We start from the raw sequence: 19,468 nt of genomic DNA on the forward strand, positions 1-19,468 counted from the left end.
GAAGACAAGATGGTACATTTGGGCCAAGTAGCCACTGGGCTAACAAAATACATCAATACAGGCTTTCCTATTTTGAAAGGAAGTAATTTCACTGTAATGGATTTTCAGTGGAGCTGGCTGACCACCACTTTGGGGCGTGTGAGTAAAGAAAGGCTCAGAGGTGCTGCGTTCACTGCTGAGAGCCAGCTGTGTGGGTATCTTGAAAGGGCTAACCCTGCCACTGCTTCTGGAAATCTCACTCGGTCGGATTATTCACGTGCACAGATGCTTTGCTGACTCAAGACCATAACCTCCTCCTTGTGGACACAGCTGTTGGAAGAGCCATCTACTAATGGTGAAAGGCTTTGGGAAGGTGAATAGAGATTAAGCCTTCCAAAATTAGCCATCCTTACGCTGGATAACATTAAGGGGTTGAATTTGCCACTCCTGAAGCTTAGAAGAAGGAGAGACTAAAAGAAGAGATAGAGAGGAAAAGCCTCTCCTCGGAGAACAAAAAAGACATGAGCCGAGCAGCGGTTAATGTGATTAACTCTATCGCACAGCTCAGTGCTCACACAAAGCGGGGGCCGCTGGACCACATAGCGTAAGAACGACGGGGATCCTGCTGGAAAAAAAACAATTTGGAGAGTGCCGTGGTGGGAGGGCTGCCAGACAGCCACGTGGCTGGAGCTTCCTGCTCAGCTAAGTGCTCCCCAAGCATTTGTGGTGTTTCCCATACGTGTGCCCACGAAGCAGGAAAAGGTCAATCCACATGTAACGCAAGGCAGGAGAAGACTCTGCCAGACAGTCTAAGGCCAGGCAGGAACTGAAAGCCGCTCTCCGAAATTTGTACCCAAGGTCCTAACCATGTATCCGTGCTTGTACCCCTGCTGTACTTGTCCAGGAGAGCCCAAAATGAGTGTCTGCCGGCACCGCAGAGCAAGAGGTTAGAGAGGATTGTGAGAAGTCGTTTGTTGGCTGGGACCTACTCCAAAGCTCGCATTATGGGGACACAGCTCGCAGAGATGTGGGAAACAGGTTATATGGTCTGCGTTGTTCTTTAAACTCAGCAATATTTATGAAGGAGCATCTGCTCACCAGCGATTGTTTCCCCGTGGGAAAATGGTGCTGAAATTTGTGTGCACCAATCTGTGACAGAAGTGGTTGAAAATCCACCATTGTCACGATAGCGTTTCATAGGAGAGGGGGTGGGTTTGGACTTTTTGAGGAAAAAGATCTCCGATTCAGGTTGTGAAACCAGATTTCTTTTGCAGAACACAAACAGCCCAGGCAGTACTGAAATTAAAGTAGACGTGGTGTTACTTATTCCCCAGCTAATCAGATTCTTGGTGTAATTTAAAAGAGCATAAGTAAGTGACATTTTTATCCAATTATGTTACTGTAAACCATTTTGCTGCAAGAGAGGCCTAGAGCCAAATCCTGAGCCAGTGTCACTTGGTGCAATGCAGGCAGAGTTGGTTTACTCTGATTTACTCTAGTTGAGGATCTGGCCTGCAAGAGCTAGTATCTCCAGGTGACACGCAGGCAAATTGCGAGAAGCTGTGGTGTTTTGCATGGTCAGGCTTTCTAAAAGGATTAGAGATGGGTTTGCTTTTGCTGCTCGAGAAGGTTGGGATTATTAGGTATATCTGTATGAGAAGAGTGGCAGACACTGTCTTCATGTATTTCTAATATAATGAATGTATAATGCTTCTTTTATTGGAGCCTACCTATACGTAGAGGACCTGTAACAAGGGGTTGACTTATGTCTAATAATTGATGTTTGAGCTGCTCTTTTTACATGAAATGCAGACTTTACAGAGCAAAGAGATTGTAATGAAAATGTGAATTAAAGATTAGAGCTAAACAAGTTCTTAGAAAACTCGGAATTAAAGAAGGCACTGAGAAGGTTTCTCCTCTTGCTTCCTTTCTCTCCCCCTGCCTTTCCTAAGCTCAACATCCTCGCTGCTCCTTTGGTGGAGTCCCTCATTTCAGCCGCAGTCTTCTGTCTCTTCTACACCTACGTGCCTCTGCGAGTGAAATCATTGCAGTAATCTCACGCTGGGTATTACTATGTGTTTGCACATCATCCTAGCCTGTTAAGCTTGCAAACTCACCAGTCAGTTTGGCTGGAGAGACACGAAAATATTTTTCAGATGCATTTTTCTTCATCTCTCTCCCTGATTTGCTGACAGAACAACTCTCCTGGGGAGAATGAAAATAAGTTTGCAAGAACCAGTGTGCCAGAGGAACCCACAATTTGTTACAGCATATGTCCAGGTGAGGGTGGTGGAGTGTTATTTATACATGGAGGAGATGCTACTGATTTTTTCTCTTTTTGTGGAAGCAGTTAAGCCCTGCAGCCAGGAGAAGCACATACCTACAGTAGGACAGGAAAAGATGGGTACATGCCAGCAGATATTGCTGGCTCCTAATTTTTAGAGACTTTCTTCAGCCCGTGAACATCAGCATCCGTTTCCTTCCACTGCTTTGGCATGTGCCATCTCCATCTTGGTTAGGTGTCTTTGTGCTCTGGCTTTCCACGGGTGTTTTCACTCTCTCCGCGCAGGTCTAGGAGCTTAGTGATAGGGTATCGGTCCCAGAGGGCCTGTCTCACCTCAATTCCTGTAGCACAGGGTGCAGGAGCTTGCAGGTTAGGGGTAGTTATTTCTTACTTCTTCTGCTTTTGTGTAGAAAATGCTTCTGCGTCGTTGGTCTGAATTAAGTAGCTAAGGCTGAAGAGTTTGGGCTTGGTTGTCAGCAGACACATAAAAGGCTGCTGGAAAGGGGGAGAGAGTGTTATCTTCCCTTTGGCTGTTCATGGGAGAGGTCAGTGTGGCTCAGTTCTTCAGAGTCTCTGGCCAAAATATGGGAGATCCGGGCAGCGAGTTCCCACGCAGGACCTCTGATGGTCAGCACTGCATAGGGAGCGATGGACAGCCCTCCTTTTAGTTCAGGCAACGCACACAAGAAAGTTATGTCTTAGGGCAAAGAGGGCACCTGGTGGGGCCTGGAGGAGGTCCAAGGAGAAGTGTTACGCAATGAGGATGTGGCCAGGCTTTGCCGTGTGGCATTAGTGCCAGAGAAGAGTCCCTCACCCCGTGTTATTTAGCAGCGTAGATGTGCAAGCTGAGTCCCTCGATGAGAAAAGCTGCCACTGAACTCCTATTCATAATCGTTTTTGTCTCTGGAAGCACTAAGCCAAGGTTAAGCATGTGCAGCGCACACCAGGAGACTCCTTGCGTAGAGACTTGGGCTGCAGAGCTTACACCTGCCCTGGAGAACGGGCAGGGGAGGAGATACACAGCAGGGAAGCAATGTCCCCAGTGTAGTATCAATAGGTCTCTAGCAAAGACGGTGATGGCGTCACGTTCCTCCTAACTTCTGTCTGTATCCTGAGGATATACTGCTTTCCTGCTGGACTGAAGGAACGCGTCCCGTGGGGTGTAGGTACGTACTAGGTGGATCTCATTACGTGGTGACTCTTAGCAAGCTCACGTGCCCTTCTTTCTTTGTCATTTCTGTCTGTAGGCAAATTTTTGAAACTTTGAAGAGAAAGCCATAAAAATCAGAGTTTGCTCCTGATAGAAAAATCACAAAATCAGACTTAATTCTCCAACAGCAGGTAAAACACCAAAACTGTCAGGCCTCTCTAAAAAATAGAGTTCCGGTGAAGGTGCCTTGTCCACGATGCCTTTAACAACCAGCACAGATTCAGAAAAGGTGTGATGTAATCAAATACAGGATTTAACCTTTTTCTTGACAAAGGATGCTAAATATAAGTTGTGTTTCATCTCCCAGGAATAGGGAAACGCAGTCAAAGCTTCCCACAGAGATCCCAGTGCTCTTCCATCCTCATCACGTGCAGTCTACACCGTGTGAACAATGCTGTATTTCTTCTTCATAGGGGCGGGGGTGCAGGTTTCCTCTCCTCTGATAAACTCCAGGAAGTACATATTCCACTTTTGCCCATTTCTGGCATTGGAAATACCACATATAGGTAGTTTGAAGGAAAAAAATGATAAGAACCAGTCCCATAACCAATGTAAGTGGGTATAACTCATTTTACGTGAAATAAGCCACATTTGAGTCCTGCATTTTATGGTGCTAGAGAAGGCTGTGTTTCTTAGAGTGAAGGGAACAGGAGCTAGTACGCCAAAAATAGAAAATACCTATGTCCTGCACATTGATCTGTTGAGAGAAATGAATTGTGAGGATATGAACAAGAAGATCTCTGAGTTTTTCAAGGCTCAGATTTTTTTTTTTTTTTTTTTTTTACTACAGCTGGTTGAGATTATTTGAAGAAGATTGGAATAAGTTGGGTCAGAAAATGCTGACTTACTGAAATATCCCATGGGGGGAAAAGCCAATTATAGAAAACTTTCTGTTTTTATATTTAAAAAGATTAAAAAAGAAAGTTTGAAATTATCAGATACCCCAGTTTCATGCTTTCAAAAAAACCTGATTCAAATTGGAGGGGGGAGGTGACACATGATTTTACATGTAGATCTTTATTTCATGATTTAGAACATTTTAAATAAAAAAGATAAAAATGATGAGACTTTTTTTTTTGCCAGATTCAGTCAAACTGCTCTGATTTGTTTCAAAACGAAAGGGTTTGCAACCTTGACTTTTCATTCCCACTCCAAGGGGAGGGGGGAGAGCAGAAATCTCGGATTGCAATGGGAAACTTCCTTCCCGCTCAGCTCTCATCGTCGCCTTGGTAAGTAGACAGATTCAGGATGGGATTAAAATAGTCCTTTTCTGCAGTTGACCTGTCTCCTGGGGGCTTCCAGCCTTCACACCTGGCTGGCGAGAGCTGAAGGCACTTCTCAGGAAATTCTCCGCTCCTTGCAGGATCAGGCCTGTAGACTTTGCTATTTGCAACTACACCTTTAATTATATTTTCTTTCTTAAAAAAAATAAAAATAAAATGCTTGGGAAATGCCAGGAGAGGTGGGTAGGCGACCAAGGAACTCCTTGAGCGTGTGGATTGCACGCCTGAGCTGGGTTTGCATCAGCAGCGGATGCGTCATTCCTTATCTCCCGGCAAGCGCAGGCTGGCAGCAGAGTCTTCCGGGCAGCGCGGCAATCGCACACTCGCTCGCTAGGTTACAGATCAGGGCAGCGGGTGCCAAATATTGATGAAAGAGTTGAGCTCGCTTTTGTTTGACACGCTGTGGTTGATTCGCGTGAGGCTCTTGTATCCTCACGGTGCTACAAGGAAAGCCACGAGGGATAATTTTGGGTTACTTCTCAAGCTGTGTCATGCAAAAATGAAATGCATTACAGGAAAAGTTGAACAGTAATTATTAGGGACTTCGAAAACAGTGATTAAAAATGGAAACCTGTCCACAATAGTACTAATTAGATTTATTCACTATATTTTGCACAGAAACCACGTTGTTTTTCTCAGCTGGGTTCGTGCCTCCTCTTCCCTAAAGAGCTCCCGCTGCGATCTGATTCCGAAGGCTGGCGTCAGTCAGCCTGGCTTCGTGGAAACACGGGGTTTTTCAGCAGCTGAGGATTTGGCCCGCTCCGACTGTTCATAATAGCTTGGTAATGAAGTTGTTACAAGGAAAAAAAAAAAATAGCCAGGGCCAGTTAACGGGCCTCGCGTGGTTTGAGGCAGGGCTGCTGCCCCACGGGTAGGCTCGCGAGTGCCACCCAGAGGAGATGCCCTCCCTGTCTGCTGGGCCGAGACCGAATCCGCAGCCAGAGGAGGGTAGGTTTATTATCTTCTCCTGGAGCTGATGACAGGCCAGCAAATAGGAGGGGAGACTGCGTGCCGCAGATAAGGAAGGAGCAGATGGGTGGGAGAATGGGAATAAAATTCCATTTCGTGGCCTACGTAGTGCAGTGTCCGGCGTTGTGAGCAACAGCTGTCTTCACGTCAAGAGCAAACCGATCTGAAGGCAGAATCTGTCAGGAAGGGGAATTTGTTTGGGGTAGAAGGGTCCACACTCCGTCTGCACTGCTGCTGCAGTAAACCCTCTTTGGTCCATGGCAAGCGCTGGCCAAAAAGATCTTGCCACAATCTCTGTGACTAAGGGACTGAGAAACACGGAGAGCTTTGCTTGGGTGTCTCCTCGCTCGGTGCTCTTGCTGCTCCGTGTGAGTGGCCCAGACCCTTACGCTGGATAGTTTCACCTGTGTCTGGAGGACTTCTCTGCCCAAGTGCTGCATTGCACGCGTTAGCGTTTCGGTGGATGCTTGAAAGCACCGTTACTTGCCGTCTGCGTAACCTGCGCTCTCCTGTTTGCTTTCTTCATCTCTGGGAAGAGCCGTCGGCGCTTTCCCTCCTAGCTCACCACCAGCTTCGCATGTGATCAGCCCAAAAGCAGTAACTCCTAAACGCAGGTTAAACAAAGCGTCGTTGCTCTTCTCTAGGCAGCGACGAGATTAGAGGAGACTGTGGGCTAACTGGAAGCGGCGACAGTGACCGTGCTTGGCAGGTTCGCGTGTGATGCTGTTTGGCTTTCAGGCGTGCACCATCAAACCGGACCGGACAGGGAGCAAACAGGCTGTGCTTGCGCAGCCGCGGATTTGAGCTGGCGCTGAAACGCGGCGTTTGAAAGCGTTCCCCCATCGGAACAGAATTTGCTGAACGTTTAGGTTGTGCTCAAGGATCGCTGCCCGAGAGCTGGTTACGCTGAAGCCCGCTTCGCACCGCAGGGTTTCTGTGAGCGCGGACGAGATTTATCCTCCGCATAACGTTTTCTTGGACAGGTTATTGCGTTCATCCCCCGAATAAGCTTATTAGGGCTGAAACTTTCCACACCGGTAAAGCCAAAGTGGTGGTCAGTATAGAAGTGCTTGCTCACGTGGCACCTTTTTGTTGTCACGTAGGTGATGTTCATTACTGTCTTTTGCAGGGGGGTTTGCTGTACCTGTGTCTGTCAGTGTCCTACCCACCGTTTTCCAGCCAAACTACGGCCCAGAAAAAGGCCTGCTTAGCGTCAGGCTCGCAAATGCGTTTCTTCAGCTTTACTTTCATTTAAGTGGTTTACGTGAGAGATTTGCAGGAGGAAAAGGGCAGACAAGGAAATGTTTGCGGTTGTAGATCTTGCGTGCTAGATCTCCCAAATGTGTTGGTGGTCATAGGGCATTACTTCATACCTCAGGAGGCCTGTGGGGTGACGGACGGGTGCTCTTTTGGACCACTATGGGCTTTTCCAGCATCTTGTTTGCCAGCAAGTGCAAGGGACGGGGCTTGTCCTTCAAGCCTCTGTTCACATGAGGTCTCCAACCTGAAGAAAGTGCAGTTTCTGCTATAACTTGGTGGAGCTTGGTGAGGGCAAAGAGCTCCTTGTGCTTTCTTTCCAGTGTAACGGTAATGAGAATTTAACTTGCTTTGGGCCAATTTCCCCACGTTATGCATCAAGGGGAGCAGTGGGGAGGAGGTAGCATGATACCGGCTCAGGAAAAAGAGCCCCCCCCACCATGTGCATTTGGGTTGCAAAGGTAGAAATGGGGAGGGGGGGAGGAGAGTGAGTCTCTGACTCCTCCTTTATAGGAGAAAGCTTTTCTTGCAGCATCAGGTAGGTAATGTTGACAAATGACTGCGGTGTAACGTTCCTGGGCTGTACTGATAACACGTCCAATACGCTGTATTCTGTAGCTGCAAATTTCACCTGGCAGTGCCTGATTTTCATAGGCTCCTCGGATGAAATTTGCGGGCTCAGTTGATGATTTATGTTGTGCGCTTCATGACACTGTCTCTTGGCCAAAGCGCCCCACATTTTCCTTCTTTTTGGTGCTCCTGACCAAGCAGAGCTATCACCAGGCTGAACAGTGTCACCCTGCCCACTGTTTAGGAGTCCGTGCCCCTCTGTTCCCCCTGCTGTCCCAGGGGCCTGCTGCACGATCTCTGCTGCCATAGAGAGGGAGCCTTTCCTACAATAGTGGTGGCACCTTCAAACAGACACGTACCCAGCTTTATCCTGAGATTAAAAGCTTTCCGAGCCAGCAAGGTTGTTTATTATAGCTGGCCTTCTTGAGATTGTTGCGGAGGAATGAAGAGGAAAAATTAAAAATAAATAAATAAATAAAAGGATGAAAAGAATGCAAACAGAGTAACTTACGGCGCTGGCAACCTCTCAGCTTCCAAGGTCAGCTCTGATTTCATTTGGAAAGTGCTTTGCTCTTTCCAGCCGTTTCAGCTACTGGAGCTGCGTGTGCAGAGGGCCCATCTGGAAATGTGCTCCCAGTTTTCGGAAGCCCGTACGGGCTCGGCCCTGAGACCGCGTGCGCTGGCTGGCTGCGGGCATCGTGTGTTGAGGTTACGCTCATGTCCCCAGCCAGCCGTGGACTGCATCAGACGCTCTGCGGAGGAGAAGAACGCCACGCATGAAGCCACCAAGCTTCACGTGTGCATAAAGCCTCCAAGGCCTCCCCAGGAATTTCTGAATTTCTGCCCTCATTTAGCTGCTGGGTTTTGCTCTGATCTGGATTTTCTAATTGCATGTGTGTTTTTTTTTTTTAAACCGCATATAGTTTTTGAGTTCAGCTTTTGTTGCGTGCATTCGAGAGTACAAGAGCGCGTTTCGTTTTCTAGATTAGAAAATGCTCAGAGGTATAATCAGGTCTTTCCACAGTATTTAATTATCCATAATTAAAGGCATCCACACAAAGTGCAGGATTTTCAAAGATTGTTCTTGTGTTACATTGCTAATAAATTAAGTAATTAATTGGCATTAAAAAAATACAATAGGAAACATCAATCTTTTAAAGTAAAGCCTTTTTTTTAAAGCATTTTTGTGAAATCATTAACTTGTATCAGGCCAGTAGCTGTTCTAGTGTCTAAATCCCCTTTCTAGTTTAAAAAAGCATTTCCAGGGGAAACAAATGAAAGGCAAACAAGCAGGCAGTACTCACTAAAGAGTGCGAAAAGGCTCGGATATGTGGAAGTTCATATTCCATGTGCGGTGCATCAGTTTGCGTTGTCTGTCCCTCCGTGTCTGTTCCTCTGATAATAATGCCTGGATAATAATGATAATAATACCTTTACTTAGTGGTAAGTAATTAAGACAGAAATTCTGAAATTTGGAGGGGGGCAGGGAAAGGGAATCATATGAATTTACTATAAATTTGCCCAAGCTTTCATCATTTCTAGTTGCTGTCTTACAGTGCAAAATAGCTATCCTGTCCTGTCACCTCAGAATAATATCATACGGCATCTGCTTGAGTATAAAAGGCTGCATAGATTGTGGTAATGCATTTTGTAGTGGCACCCGGAATTATTAGCACGGGAAAGTACAATCCTTTTCCATTTGGTGATTTAGTTAAATGCAGCCATTCACATGCAAAACCGGCGCTGCTCATTTTACTCTTATTAGCAACCTGACTCTTTGCGCGGTGCCATTAGAAAGCATTGTGCAAATGCCATGGATACCATTGAATTCAGGTTACGTGGTGGGTCCTCAGAAGAGAAGAGTCTGCGGAGGAGACGTAGGTTAAAGCTGGTTCCACAGCTAGACGTGCTGCAGGACGTTGGAGACGTATCCCAGGAGATGAGTTTGTGCATCTGTTTCGGCAAGAAGCAGCGACCGGTGGGTCCTCTGTAGGTCCCTGCGTCCTTGGTGGGGTTTGGTGAACTCGTGCACCATTGTGGCCCCATCAACCCTGCCATGACCCTTCCACCTCCTCCAAATGAATCGAGCTGGGTATCTTGCACAGCTGCCCAGTGTCTCGTCTTTCCTCTCCAAAAGAGGGGTTAGGGGTTACCCAGGGGGAATTTCTTTTCTCGAATCACTTCTACCTGCCTTGTCCCAGCCAGGAGATTAAATTCCCCAAACAAATTAGGAAATTAAAGTTCTGCCATTGTGTTTATTCCCTTTCTCCATGCAATCCATCATTTATAAAGGAAGATCTGTGCAGGAGTGGAAGAACCCGCTGTGCAGCTAGACCTGAAGGTTGAGGTGGGATTTTTATTCATCGAATTTATAAGAAGGAAGAAAGGCGACTCCACAGGCCAGATCCTCTTGGCTGGGTTATTGGCCCTGCTTGGCCCAGCTGGCCTGCAGAAGTGTTTGGCCTTCAGCTGGAAAGGGGACCTTTGGTGAGAAGCTCAAACGTAGACAGCCAACTTCTAGGTGTGTTCACGTACATTGAATTCCCCTTTCATCTGCGTCTTGCCTCCCTATGGCCAGTTATTTCTGCGTCTGTCGTTACGAAGACCAGGAGCACTGGGAACAGTGGGGTTCTCAGAAAACTGTGGGTGTCTGTCTTTCTGGGACACACAAAATGTGCAAATTGGTCAAAAGTGGACCCGGAAGACTCAGCGATTTAAACATGAAACAGGGTAGAAATAAATCATTTCAGAAGCAGCCCTGTGACATGAAAAAAGTTCTTTGTTTTCCTTTGAAATCCTGCTTCTAATGCAACCTAACGTTCAAAATGTTCGTGGGAAAAAGTTGTCTCCAGGTGGAAAAAAAAGAAAGAGGAATGGTTTGATACTCTCAATATGTCGCCTTTCGTATCTCCTGCGGAAAGGCCTAAGGTGTTTTTCTACCAAATGACGCATTCCCCCATAATTACCGTGATTTCAGCGGTGCTGTCATTATCATCGGAGGTGGGATGATGTCTGTTCGGGACATTCCTGTTGAGCTGTGGTTTCCTGCAGCTACGGAAACTCTTCCACCCCCTTGGCAGAGTGTTGCACAGCCAATAGCTGCATTTTTCCAAAAAAAAACCGTTGCCTAAACTGACTTTCCTAGCAGCACTGCTATCATCGTGCATTAACTGCTGCAGTTTCATTATCAAGCAGTGGTTTGGTTTGGTTTTAGTTTTTTTTCTTTTCTTTAATTGAATGCACATTTAAATGGAGATTTCATGTGATTATGTAGTAATGCTGCTTCCTTCCTTTTTTTTTTTTTTTTTTTTTTTTTTTTTTTTTTTTTTTGCATTTTAAAAGAACTGTTTTATCCAAATCTGGCACAATCACAGTTTCTGTCTCATTTATGGCTGATATATAAAAAAAAAAAAAAAACATAAAACATCATGCACAGCTGTAGTGGCCAAGTTAGATTCAATTCTGGCTTTATGTTGATTTGACGTGCAGCCAGCTCTCTTCCATATATCATCCGTGACTGCATTTAAGGGTGAAATACTGTTTGAATCCTTACTCTGAACGTGGGATTTTTTTTTCCCAAAGAAAAAAGACATTAAAACGTTAAAATGGGCCATAAAAATCATTAAATTTTCACACAGAGCACAACCAAGAGGTGATGAAGTTGGCCGAAAACTCAAATGATACAGCAAATAAAGTCCTGGATAGTGCCGCTTTGTTGTTAACCTTCCCCTTGGAATGGAGATACCCAGCCAGAGGGCAGAGATACGGATACTTCGGAAATCGATGGATACTTCGCCGTTTGCTTCAGTAGTACAGGACGGTGCATGTCAGCTTCTTGCCCTCTCGGGGCATACTTCTGCACCTACCTAAGGTCTGGCTTTTTATTTGGACGTCCTGGCTTTGGCCGTTGATTTTACCTACGACGTCGCTGGCTGACGCAGCGTTTGAATGGCAGCTTTATTCATTTACTTGCTTTGAATGAATCTATTCTACAGCTACTCCCCCCAAAAGCCCCCTTAGTTGCCGTGTTTGATGCGTTAAGTCAGTGAGCTTTGCAAAATATCTATTTAGACAACTTTTTAGAACTTGCCACTTACCTGCCAGGTTATAATGACCTAGGAAGAGCTTTCGCTGCCTGCCATTAAAATCTACTTACATTTTTAAAAATAAATATTAGCCACTTAAAATTCTAGGCTGTCCGCAAAGAGATTTTGAAGCGCGAGTCCTTTTATACTGGTCAGGCGAGTGTTGAAATACATGTTGCTTAATCGGTCGGTGTTTCCTGTGATATTTGAGGTGTTACATTTTTCCTTTTTCAGCGTTGAATGTGCTCCATAAAAAATCTGATCCCCCAAAAAGGTCCATAGCTGCTTTATATGCACAGTATCTTCCCTTGCAATGCTGACTACCTTGCATATGCATTTTTTAACATAAGCTAAAATTTTCAGTGCTGATTAAAGTATTTGCTCACAGGGAGCCTATTAAGTTGAATAGGAATTTAGTGTGCAAATCCTGTAGGTGACTTTTTGAAAACGCCAACCTGCATTTTGTATGAAAAGGTGAAAGGGGTGGAGGGGACTCCTTAAGGACAGCTCTGCAGCCTTGCTCTTGCAGACTTGCTCTTCCGCTGTCCGAGACCTGATCTTGAGACCTGATCTTGAGAGCGCGTTGGCTCCCCGCCGTGACTGTGGTGCCAGTGGTTTGACTTCAACGACGTACTTAAATTAGGGGATATCGTTCAGGCGGCAGAGTGCGCGGATTAGGTAAATTACGAATTTGACGACCTCTTAATCTGCTGTCAATAAGATTGAGACATCCGTCGGGATGTCTCCCTAGTTTGCTTGGGGGGCAGCCGCTCGCTGTTAAGACCTAGCGCAAGCCACCGGGGAGCTGCGACGCGTCGTGCAAAGCAGCGTGGGCTAAATCAGTCCCCGTCACCGGGAGCCAGATCGTGAGTGAGGGAACTCGAGCCAGACCCAACGAGAAACGCGTCTTCTAAACTCCATGGTTCTGGCTTCTGTGTAGGCACACATATAGATGCATATATATAAATATATATATATATATTTTTTTTTTCCTGGTCCGTGCAAGACTTTTTCAGACATGAATTTTAAAATGTTAATGGGAAGAAAATGGATGCAGAGGAATTCCCGAACCTCTTAATGCCAAAATTGTGAAAACTTCTCCTGCAGGCGGGGGGGGAGCGGGTTTCACTTGGTGCATGTGTTGGGTATGTGCAGGATGAATAGTCCTCCTCCAACCTTCAATTCACCATATAGATCATCAGCAGATGTAATTTGAAGTAAGGCAAGCCTCAGCATCAGCCGCTGTCTGCTTTATATCTCTCCTCCTGCTTCACCCAGTCCCTTTTCCTCCCTCATAGGAGGACGGCGGCATTCGGTCTCGAAAGCAGGCAGCAAAACCAAGACTTTTTCCCCATGTGACTCATTAATTAAAGCCCCAAATCGAGCTCTTTGCTTGCAAGCTGAAGGACTTGCTTAAACAGTGTTGACAGAATGAAATGAACATTTGAAAAGATCCTGCACGATCAGCCTATAGGAGCGGCGGTAACCCCCTGGAACTGGGGCCATGAAAAACAAGGTGCTAGTTTCCTTCCCCTCCGAGGAAAGAGTCTGGACACGGAAAAAAGTTGCCCTTCAGCTGCGAGGTGCCGAGAGCCTGGGCCAGCAAGCGGGCAGACGATGGGGGATTTCGGGTGCCTGAAGAGCTGAACTGGGCTGTATTTGCTGGCGGTAATTCACCTGTCATAGCCCATTCCTGGACAAGCTCCCAAAGCAAATTCCCTCTGCAGCAACGCTCATGGGGATGTTTGCGGCTGTATCCATACCTAAATATTATGGAAAGAAGGAGAATGTAATTCCCACTCCCAGGAAACAGCACTTCTCAGTATCCTTTGCAAACCGTATAGCGGGGGCACGCCTCCGCTAGGCGATATTATCCATGGACCAAATAAGCTGAAGTCTCTTAATATCGCCAAAGGCATATGGGGGCTCCTAAAGGAGTGGAGGGGGAAATAAGGTTATCGCTGGCAAATCTTCAACAAAGAGGAAAAAAAATAAATAAATCGGTGCTGAAATAGGGCATTGTAGCACAAGAAATTGCAGTGAAGGCACCGGGCTCCGTTCGGTGCGAGATGCTCTTCGGGACGAAGCCGAATATCAGTCAGCCCAAACTGATATGTGCTTGCTCGCGGTGCTTAACGCTTGCTTGCCTTTTATTGCCTGCTTGTTCGCACTAAACCCGGCGCTGCTGTAAGCCGCGGGGAAAGCCGTTGCGTTCGCTACACCTGCCCCAGCCGTGCGTGGGAGCGGAGCGGAGCGCCGGTGCCGAGGTGGTGCTTGGCGTATGCTCCTCGGTTGAAGAGCGTTAAACCACCTGCTCCACATTTTTCGGGAGCGCCGTGTCCACCCAATATCCAGCCTTACCCATAAGGGTCACCAAATTTAATGTTGCTGCTAGAGATCAACGACACACACATATATATTCTTGCTCTTCGAGCTGCATTGCTCCTGTCTTAACTGTGCCTGAACTTCCATACTATATCACCGTAAAAATCTTCACAGTTGTCTTAGCAAACAGCCCAAAGTGCTGTGGTCTTGTACAAGTGTTATGCTAAGCAAAGCAAATCTCCCCATTACGCTGTCTGCGGGAGCAGCAAACTTCTGCCATCAGTCTCCCCTGAGCACGGGGAAAAATGGTTATTACTGTTCTGCTCACATAGGAGCATTGCAGTCACGGCTTGAGATGACAGCCCTTGCCCAGAGAAGCTGCTTGGTGCTGCTGCGATTATAATAAATAGCTTTCTTGATGTGCTTGACGTCATCAAGGGTTTCTGAGCAGCCTGCTCTTCTGAATTAGAAAAAACAACACCAAAAAAACCCCAAACCTGCTGTCTGTCCCGTTCTTTGTGATGCTTTAAATCAGTTCAGTGGACTCCAGTCACAGCGCCAGCGGCACGAAGTCCTCACGGGGAGCTCTACGGAGTCTCTCGCCCAGGCGTCTTCTCTAAGGCCTCTGCGCTTCGGTTCGATGCAACCTGCTCTGATCGTTGGACAAACAGGATCTCCAGTTTCAAGATTTAGATGGGAAAAACCGAGCTGCCTGACAATGACCGTGCTGGAAAAGTGGCTTTTCAGCCAGAGGGCATTTAAGCTGAATTATCGAAAAGGGAGAGTGGAAATTTGGCCTCCTGCTTGATGGCAACAGTTTTTGTGGGTCGAAGGGACTGGAAGGAGAAGAGACGGTGCAAAATGGTCCAACCAGTTTGCTCTGATGTTTTCCAAAGAAAGCATTTCATTTTGGCAATGCCAAAGTGGTTATTTTGCGATAGCTCTGGTTCAGGGCAGTGGTTGTGTTGGCCTAAATTAAAAGAACAAAAGCTCTGGCAAAAGCATTGGGTATGCTGAAAAGGCAGCAAATCATTTCAGTGGAGGGCAGATGACAGAAGCACCCAAAGCCAGGTTTAAATCAGTTTTGCTAAAAAACAAGGGGAAAAAAAAACACCACTGTTTCTATAAATCTTTTCCCCTTCAGTTTTACCTGTGAATACAGGGGATGGAGCAGCTCACTCCTCAGCTGTGTTCAAGTAACACTTGTCCAGCCAGCACAGGGACACAGTGCTGCCTCCGTAAAGACTCGGTTCGGTCATCTCCTCATGTTCCCCCCAGCCTTACATTCCTGTTATTTTAACCAAAATAGCTGGATTAAAAAAAAAAAAAAAAAAAAAAAAAAAATGTCTTTCCTTTATCCATCTCATTTGGGAGGAGTGGCAGCATCCCAAGGATTTTCCGTCAGAGGAGAGGTCCTCGCCAGGTCCTGCTGGAGAGGAGCGCTGCAACTATTAGTGTTGAGTTACCACTTGGCAGAGCTGCCCTGGTCCTCAGCCGGGGCAGGGACACCACCGTTGTGGGCTCTGCCCAAAGAGCAGGCAGATCTGCTCATTCGTTCCCCCAAATGAACGACCACCTCTCCACCACGGACCTCAAAGGCAAGTGTGATGCTTTTAGGACATCCTCCTTGTCTGATTCCTCTTTGATCATGCTGTCCCACCCCTGCTTGGCTCCTTCCTGCTACATCTCCCTTCTCTCTCCATCCCATGGATACAGGCATCTCTGAGGGTTGTTTAATGTTTTCTTTCCCCCGAATGGGGAAGAAGAAGAGCTCAAGGAGGCCAAGAAACACAGGGAGGAGGAGGAAGGAGCAAAGAACTGCTGCTTCCCAGCGCTCCCTTGCGCTTTTGGCAGAGCTTAATTGGCTCACGGGGCTATAAATCTTCTATAGTTAAGTGCAAGGAGAAGGCTGTGGCTGAAAAAATGCGTGGGGGTGTTGAGGTAGTAGTGGATTCTCGAAGATGATTAACAGGCAGCCGGAGGGCAACAATAGAGAAAACAACCTTCCCCTTTCCTTGCCACCCTGATCTCCAGAGGAAGCTTTTTGTTTAAATTTTAATGAAAAGGGCTTTTCTCTGGGGGTGCAGAGCAGACTGGTTGGAGTCTGCCCATCCCCTGCTTCTCCGACCCTGGCAGGAGATCAGCTCATCCTGTTTAAGAGGTACAGGCACTTACTTCAACTTAAAATACAGCCAGCTACAATTATTGGCGTTCCCATTGCATTTGACCCTGGACTTTTAACAGCAGAAAATGAGTCCACCTGATGGAAAAGCCTGTTCGGAGTGTCATAACACAACAACATCCATCAGACTTCCTGAAGCAGAGCATTAAAATCTGTTACAAATAGCACAGGCAGCAGCACGGCGCAGCCAACACGGAGACCTCTAAGCTGTCGGAGGAGAAGACAGTTTCAAGAGGCTGCCAGAGAAATATTGCAAATGAGTTTGCAGCCTTTCCAAATGGGAATGTGCCTTTCCACGAGAGGCTGGCTGCAGGGAGAAGCCACAGCAAAGATCGTTTGCTAGACATTTCCAAAGGGGCAAGGGCAGGAGCAAGATCGGCAGTAATTGCAAAAATCCCCAGCTCATGACCAAAAAGAGGTTGGGGGGGGTTGTCTCCCTGCCCCTCTCTGAATTCAAATCAGGAAGGGCAATTGGAGAGGAAAACTGGGATCCCTCTGTGAATACCACGTGATGCATGAGTAGATGCACCAGCATGCAAAACAGAGGTCTCAAAAACAAAAAATACACTTGATGTCATAGTGGTTATAATTAACATCTACACGTTTAGCCTTGAGGACACCACAGGTTGAGCAAAAGTCTGGAACAGAATGGACAAACGTATTAAAAATATATTGGGGCAGCAAGCAGCACCCGAACTTTAGTTTTAGGGCTGCCTCAGTGGAAAAAAAGCTCAGGGTCTAGCCACACAAACTGTGTCTCTCAATCTGCAGCGCCGGGTTTGGAGGCAGCCATGTGCTGGATGGCAAGAGCAAGCCAGTGTGCTTCAGGACCTTCCCCTGGCCTTGCCAAAATGCATTTTCAACTTACATGTATACGCGTACGTGCACACGCACACACACAGATACACATATAGTCTAGCATGTGGTTTGGCTTTTCTATAATTAATTTTTTTCCGTAACTTTGAGGGATCCCCCAAACCTGCCTGTGGAACAAAATCACAGCTCGCTGGCACATGGATATATGTAGTAATGCTAAATTCTGGTAGACCCGTCATCAGCGGCATCTTGCCCAGGCACTCCTGCTGTGGCTTTATTAATAGGGGCATAAAAAGCTGCTATAAAGCTGATCTAAATTTATAGAGGCATTTATTAAAGGGGAGGGTCACTGAAACAGGAGCAAAATTCAAGCACCACCACCTACCTTGTTTGGCAACGGCCTAACTTGCCCACCGCTAGTTGAGCCCAGCACTATCAAACCTTGCCTGAAATGTCATGTTTCCCCCAGCTCTCATCTTTCTGGTGTGCCTCGTGCCATAGAGGAATTAGATTTAGAAGAGTGATGTTTAGGGACTGTGCGTGGGCCAACGAGATGCTCAAACGTCTCCTCGCTTCCTTGATGCCGCGAATGCAGCCACCCTGATCTTCTCCACGTGCTGTTGTCTCTGGCATTAATTCACAGCACTAAAAGTAATGCAAGCACAAGCGGGGAGGAGGAGCAGGTTTGTAGAGAAACAGCTGGGCAACGGGTATTTGCAGGCCTTTTACGAGAATGGGAAAAATTAAAAATCTTGCTGACTTGCTACTCAGCTCTGATATTTTATAATAAACCAGAAAAACTGCCAACAACGAGCAGCTTGAAGGAATCCCCCTTCCTAAAATCAGACTTCTCAGAAAGCTTATGTAGGAGATGAATTTTGTTAACTTGACACTGTAAATTGTTCACGGTTGACAACACCTGGCCGGTGGGGATCCCCAGGATTAGCGGGAGCTTGGGCACAGCTTGTGACCGCCACGGACCAAGGGGGAGAAGCTGGCTGCCGGCCACACGCGTCGGTGGGGACTCACCAGTTTAGAGCAGCAAAACCCTGTCTGTGCCTTGACGCTCGTCCGCATCGTTTGATCCTTGTAGCCAAACCTTACAAGGTGAAATCTTCTGTAGGAGGAACTTCTTTCCTGTAAGGGTGATGGAGCACTGGAGTAGGTTGCCCAGAGAGGTTGTGGAGTCTCCTTCTCTGGAGCTATTCAAAACCAACCTGGATCTGATCCTGTCTAACACATTCTAGGTGACCTTGCTTGAGCAGGGAGATTGGACTAGATGATTTCTGGATCATCTAGGGTGCCGGGCTGGGGCGGGTAGAGCATGATGGCTCTAAGGGCTCATGTAAGTGTGGTGAGACACATCAGGCACCTGTAGCTTGTCCACACCTCCCAATTAAAAAAGGGGGGGGGAAAGTGTTTGTTTCTCTTGTGTGTGTTTCCAGGTCCCAACTGCTTCGCAGGCACCACCATCATCCCCGCCGGCATCGAAGTGAAGGTGGACGACTGCAACATCTGCCACTGCCACAACGGGGACTGGTGGAAGCCGGCACAGTGCTCCAAGCGCGAGTGCCAGGGCAAGCAGGCCCTGTAGCAGCCGCCGGCGTCGGCCTGCCACTGCAATCGGTGGGGTCACCAGCAAAACCTTCGAGGGGCTGTGCAAGCAGAGGGGCAGTTTTGGGGGTGGGGTGGGGGGGGTGTTTTTTTTAACCAAGATGAGAAGGCCTCTCTCCTTCGCGCTCATGGTCTTTTCTCTTGCTTCACCTGATACATATATGGTCTCTCGGTATCTACTCTGCTTTTGTAATTCTCAGTGCTTGATAGGGATTCGGTGATCACATTTTCTTGGAGCTGGGGGAAAGGACGGAAGGAAAGGAAAATGTGCACGAGCTCTTTAGCTGGTGACGCCCCCTCCAAGACACCTGAATTCACTGTTCTCACTTCCGGCAATGTGGACTGCATTTTGCAGTTTTTATTTATTTCATTCTTTCGCTGTTGTGATTTTTTGTTGTTGTTTTTAAGCCTCTTCCTCAGCTGGGATCGTTGGGGCAATGCAGGTATGAGTGAAGCAATTAATTATTTTTTTATAGTGTCCATTGAGGCTAAAAATGAGGGAGGGGGAAGGCTGCTAAGGATGAGGCAGGGATGTATAAATTAAAAGGGGAGGAGGGATTACAAATCACAACTGGAATGTAATCTGCAGGAGGCGTGAGCGAGACGCACAGGTATGCGCGCGGCCATCCACGGAGCAAGCTGTACCTGTGCTGTACTTTCCCCACTGAGTGGAGACAATAAAGTCGAAGCCACCTACACCCTCACCGCGACGCTGATGAGACCCAGAGCTGACGCCTGGCCACGCGGGCGCAGCAACCAGGACCGTGAAAAGCGAAATTGGTTGAAAGATCCCCAAGAGAACAACTTTGTACCTTCACAGGGGCGGTGTTTCTCCCTTGGCGTTTTCTTTATTTTGAGCCGACTATAATCTCGTCGATTTAGCGGGCCGAGCTC

At 47.1% G+C, this 19,468-nt stretch overlaps 1 protein-coding gene across 1 annotated transcript in view; it reads left to right on the forward strand.

Annotated features, from left to right (window-relative positions):
* The window catches only part of VWC2L (von Willebrand factor C domain containing 2 like), a 44,092-nt gene extending 25,538 nt beyond the window's left edge, over nucleotides 1-18,554 (forward strand). The window contains exon 3 of the mRNA XM_062578970.1: nucleotides 18,406-18,554. Within this exon, the coding sequence (XP_062434954.1) occupies nucleotides 18,406-18,554 (149 nt within the window). The remainder of the gene's footprint in view (nucleotides 1-18,405) is intronic.
* Nucleotides 18,555-19,468: the final 914 nt, after the last annotated feature.

This window comes from Rhea pennata, chromosome 6 (genome assembly GCF_028389875.1).
Source record: "Rhea pennata isolate bPtePen1 chromosome 6, bPtePen1.pri, whole genome shotgun sequence".
Taxonomy (NCBI): domain Eukaryota; kingdom Metazoa; phylum Chordata; class Aves; order Rheiformes; family Rheidae; genus Rhea; species Rhea pennata.